Source organism: Falco naumanni, chromosome 15 (genome assembly GCF_017639655.2).
Source record: "Falco naumanni isolate bFalNau1 chromosome 15, bFalNau1.pat, whole genome shotgun sequence".
NCBI lineage: Eukaryota > Metazoa > Chordata > Aves > Falconiformes > Falconidae > Falco > Falco naumanni.
The window spans coordinates 22,806,942-22,811,987 of NC_054068.1; the positions used below are offsets into that span (position 1 = coordinate 22,806,942).

Genomic DNA, 5,046 nt, shown 5'->3' on the forward strand with positions numbered 1-5,046 from the left:
CGCTGCAGCAGGCTCTGCCCGTGCCTGGAATTGGGGTGTCAGCCCCTGCACCCAGCCTCGTGCACCCGTCAGAGTGGTCACCCCATCCCGGAGCTGCCGTTCCACCCTGGAGCCCAGCCTGTTCCCAGGGATGGTTACCAGGAGCTCATGTGTTTGGTTGCAAACAGAGCAGGAGTGGGAGCCAGGCACTCATGTTTGTGTGCCTGTGGTTGCTCAGGCAACTCAGGGCCAGCCAGGAGCTGCCAAAACTGCCGGCGGCCAGGGCCGAGCCCATGGCATACTGCCCTGGGGTGGCACGGCCAGCCCAGCCTCCCACTGCCCGGCCGGGCAAGCGAGCGAAGGGGCTCTCACTGCTCAGCCCCACAGAACACAACCAGACCGGGGGCGTCAGTGCGGGTGGGGCTTTATTGCAGAGCCGGGTTACAGCACAGGTCTGCAGCATCCTTTGGTTTGGGCTTCACAAAGGCAGCAGGAGGCCACAGGGGTTCAAGTCGGAGACCTTTGCCAATGGCCAGGCAACGCCAAGCTCTCCCAGAGTGGATGCCAGGGCTCAGCTGGGAGCATCCTGGCAGCACCAGCACTAACAGCACCACAGGGTCTGAGCCTCCCACAGTGCTGGGCAAGGAGCGAAGCTGGGCAGCCCCACGGCAAGGGCACCAGTGGGGAAGGAAGGAGGTGAGGAGGTGGCTGTGGTGTAGTTCATGCAGGGTTAAGGCAGGTCTCCAGGAGGTCTACGGGGAAGGTAGGCTGTGGTCCCAGTGGGACTGGCAGGGAGGATGCCCCAAAAGCTGGGGCTGAGGTAGGGAAGGTCTGGGTACAAGCTGGACAGGGGAGCCCTGAGGAGCAGTGCTGTTAGTACGGCAGGTGCTGCCTGTGGCAGGGGGCTGGGGGTGACAGTATGGGGGGCACAGGAGGGGCTGGGGAGGGTCACAGCACGGCAGGAGGGGGACAGACATAGCACTGGGGCAGAGCACACAGCCCGGCGACTTTCCCAATCACATCAGCGCTGGGCGGCTGACATCCCGCCAGCCTGGGGCTGGCCCCAGCGCAGCCTCCCGGGCCCCATGTCACACAGGCATGTCCCAAGGCTGACACGAGCGCCGACCCCCGGCCGACGTGCAGGGACCGGGACGGTGGGCACCACAGGCACCCGTCCCTACTTTTTCACTTTGGCGTCGTAGGTGCCCGCATTCTTGTAGGCACTGACGTAGCCGCTGTTGTCCACGATGTTCTCCCGCCCACTCTTGCCCTTGCCCTTGCCGCTCTCGTCAAAACGCTCCTTGTGGGAGCCTGTGTACTTGGAGGTGTCTGTCAGCCTCTCCACAGCTCCCACCGTCTTGGCTTTCTGCAGCGGGGAGATGGGACACAGGAGTCAAGAACGTGCCCCACCCCCTTCATCCCTTGCCCCATGCAAGCTTCTGACACCCACCGAAGGCCCTACCATGCCCCCCACACCCACTAAACCTACGCAATCCCCAGACCCCCCAGCCCACCCAGGGCCATGGGGTCCCTCGGAAAGCATTTGCACTGTGGGCAGAGCTCCATCCTCCCCTCCTGACCACCCCTCCTGCTCCCAGCAGCCACAGGGCTCTTCACTCACCGTGACGCCCACGTTAATGGGCTCCTTCCCTGCCACCAGCTGGCAGATAGCTTCATACGCCTCCTCTTTGCTCTTATCCTTAAATCTCTTGGGGGCCAGCTCCTCCAGCGCCTTCTTGAACTCCTCATAGTTGATAACACGGGCTGTCTTCCCTCTGCAAGCACAAAACCCAGGCTGCCATCAGCACGTCTTCAGGTTGTGCCTCCAAAAGGGATGCAGCGGGATGAGCTGCATCAAGAAGACCCCGGCTTTGTCCTCCACCGGCCTCGAGCCCTTCACCCACCTCTGAAACATAGCTATGCCAGGGCAATCCTGGCTGAATGGGCTGAGCTGAGCACAACTGGTGCTGAGCTCCAGGAGCTTTCAAGTCTCTGGTGCCAAATACCTCACCCCTGCATGGGAGTGACCTGGGAACTCAGGCACTGGTGGCAGGAGGGGACACACATCCATTCCCACTGCTGCCAGCCTGCCTGAGATGCCCAGCACCCTCTCTACCCTGGCAGGCATCAATCCTTCTCTGGTCAAATTCGGATGTGCACAGAGCATCTCTTCCACAAGCGCCTGGTCCTCGCCTCCAGGGCAGCATAGCAACCCACCCTCCTACGGGCTGAACACCTCCTGCTGCTCAGATCCTCCCGGCCCCATGAGGGATCAGCGGGGTCCCCAGATGGAGGGCACAGAGAGAGCAGGTTCTCCACCCATCCTTGCTCCTGCACTCTGGTGTTGGAGCACTGGGTGTCACTATGTCCTCAGGGACCCCAAAAACAGCCCCAGGTGCCTTCAGCTCTTCAGCTGCCGGTGAGCTCCAGGCTGAGGTGTGGGCCGGCCAGACACAGGGACGGTCTGTGCCACATCACAGGGGACACTCCAGAGCATCCTTCTCTGCTCCCTGCAGCACCTACACAGGAATCTGGCAGAACTGGCCAGGCCCACCCTGACACCTGGGGAGCAGGAGCAGGGGCACAGGCTCTGCACAAAAACCTGAGCTTCACACACACACAGATTTGGATTAATTTATTATTAGGTCTTGCAAAAGCAGCGACACAGCTCCCTGGAAGGCAGGACACTGCAGGGCAGCACCCGCTGCTCCATGCCAAGTGCAACACGGGAATGGACAGCTTGGGCATGCAGCTGGGGTACCGCACCCCCTGGGGATCACCGCACCTGGGCACTGCCACCCTGCCCACACCACAAGGGCAGCCCCGCTGGAGGCCCCAAAAAGCCAAGTCACTTACTTCACCTTGGAGAAGACAATGTCCACATCGGTGCTGGTGACGCTTTTGCCATCGGTGACTTTGCAGTCTTTGCACAGCTTGGCCCAGTTCTTCCCATTCATTTCTTGCCCCGTAGCCTTGGTGTCACCGTAGATGGCAAATTTGCGGAAGCTCTCTTCCAGTGAGGCCATCTCGGTGCTCCCAGCCATGGGGCAGCAGGACAGGGGATGGAGGGGCCTGTTACTGCCCTGGCTCTGGCTGGCTGCGCCGGCAGAGCTCAGCCAGCCCTGTTCTCCGGCCTGCAAGGGCGGGAGGAGGAGGAGGGTTGGCGAGGGCCGAGGCTCTGCAGCAGGAGCGGGGTGTTGGCAGAGCCTGCGGGCGTGGGGTGAGGGCTGGCAGCAGCCTGGGACAAGCCTCGAAGCCACCAGCCAGGACGTGTCTTGGGGGATGGAGAGCTGTCAGCAGCGAGGCTGCCGGCTCCAGGGGCTGCCGAGGAGTGAGCACAGCAGCCTGTCCCCTCGGGAGCACTCTCTGGGAATGACGCAATGCGGCCGCCTTCCTCCTGCTCGCCGATCGTGCTCGCTGCCTCCAGCCCCACCTCTCCCCTGCCCCGATGGCCCTGCCAACGGCCACATCCCCTGCGTGCAGCTGACAGCACCCCAGCCCTGCAGCCTGCCCCCCGGGGCTGGGCCAAACATGGTGCCCCCTAGCCAGCAGCACCGGGGTGCCAAGTGGCCGCTGGGCCTCCGCACCCCTGCGCAGTGCCGCAGCCGCCGCCCCATCCTGCCTCCCACCCGCCATCCCTGTCAGCCTCGCCCTGCCGGCTCAGCATCCCTCGCCATGTGCTGAGCACCCGCAGCATCCCGGCCAGGACCCAGGCCCGGCTCCGGCACGCCGAGGTGCGGAGCGGGTACCTCACCCAGTGCCCGGGGCGGGGGGGGCTGGGATGGGCCCCCCCGGGGCCGTGGCGAGAGCCGGGAGGGGGCACGAAGTCGCAGCGGGCTCGGTGGCTGCACCGCCGGCCCTAGTGCTGCCTGGTGACCGTCGCCAAGGAGGAGCGGCGTTGCCTGGCGACCGTCGCCAGGGAGGAGCGGCGGGGCGGGGAAGCCGCCTGTCCCCGCCCGGCCCCGGGCCCCCGCCGCCCCGGCCCCGCGCCGCCCGGCGCCGCCGCACGGAGCCCGCACGCTCCCTCCGAGGGTCCCGCCCCCCGCGCCGCGGGACGGGCAGCAGCCGGAGCCGCGGCCCGGGGGGGTCCCGCCGGCGGCGCGACTCGGGGCGCGGGGCAGTCCCGGCTCCGCCGCGGCCGCGCTTGCTCGGTCACTCACCTCCCGGCGCCGCGCTCTGAGGCGTGGGGGCCGCCGCCGCCGCCTGTTTAAGCAGCCGCCATGGCGACGGGAGGGGCCGCGGGCCGCGCCCGCTCCGGGCCGCCCCCTCCCGCCTCCCCCGGGCCGCCCCACGGCCGGCAGCGCCCCCGGGGCGGGAAGGCGGGCCCGGGCAGCCGGCCGGAGCCGCCGCCGGGGCACTCTCCGCCACCCCTCGAAGCCCCTCCACTGCCCCAGCAGGTCTCTCCACCACCCCACGAGGCCCTGCTGGCCTCCACAAGGTCCCTCCATCACCCCACCAGGTCTCTCCTCCACCCCACGAAGTCCATCAACCCACGAAGTCTCTCCACTGCCTCACAAAGCCCTGTCAGCCCTCTTCCTACAAGGTCCCTCCAACACCCCTCGAGGCCCCACCATCACCCCACAAGATGCCTCCATCCCCCTGCCACTGCAGACTCCCCCCGGCAGCCCCCTGTGGTCTGCCCTGCAGCCCCGTCCCCTGCCCCACGGCCAGAGTGCACCTTCCATAGAGGAACTGGCCCCTCTCAGCGGGTGACATGGACTCAAGGCCACTGCCCAGGCTGTGGGGACAAATGCCAACCATCCTGGCATGGCAGGCACCATGGTGAGCCCCTGTCCCCTCTGTACGGCCTGGTGGGACACCCTTGGAGCAGCCCTGGGGACAGCCAGCCACATGCCAGTACTGCCCATCGTGGCTGCTGACTTCCCTTGCCTGGAGCCCAACCACATGTGGGGCTCCCGGCAGGTGCTGCGGGCTGAAGCAGCACCCAAATATTGTCGTTGCCATGGAGTCCCGACACAGCCCACATCACTTACAGCCCCACCTCAGCTGTTTGCCCACAGCCTGCTCTGACCTCGGCGCTCCTCATCCTCGCTCTGGCAGGCACGG

General features: G+C 66.2%; 1 protein-coding gene across 2 annotated transcripts; it reads right to left on the minus strand.

Moving 5' to 3' along the window:
• Positions 1-387: 387 nt before the first annotated feature.
• Positions 388-4,240, minus strand: TPPP3 (tubulin polymerization promoting protein family member 3). 2 transcript variants are annotated; one of them, XM_040615826.1, is made up of 4 exons: positions 4,140-4,240; positions 2,836-3,113; positions 1,601-1,754; positions 388-1,345 (listed from the first exon to the last, which is right to left on the minus strand). In XM_040615826.1, exons 2-4 carry the CDS (start codon positions 3,021-3,023, stop codon positions 1,157-1,159), a joined length of 531 nt encoding a protein of 176 aa, XP_040471760.1. In that variant the 5' UTR covers positions 3,024-3,113; positions 4,140-4,240; the 3' UTR covers positions 388-1,156. The 2 variants fall into 2 exon arrangements, with proteins under 2 accessions (XP_040471760.1, XP_040471761.1); XM_040615827.1 differs by lacking the exon at positions 4,140-4,240 and adding an exon at positions 3,734-3,837.
• Between the last annotated feature and the right edge of the window lie 806 nt (positions 4,241-5,046).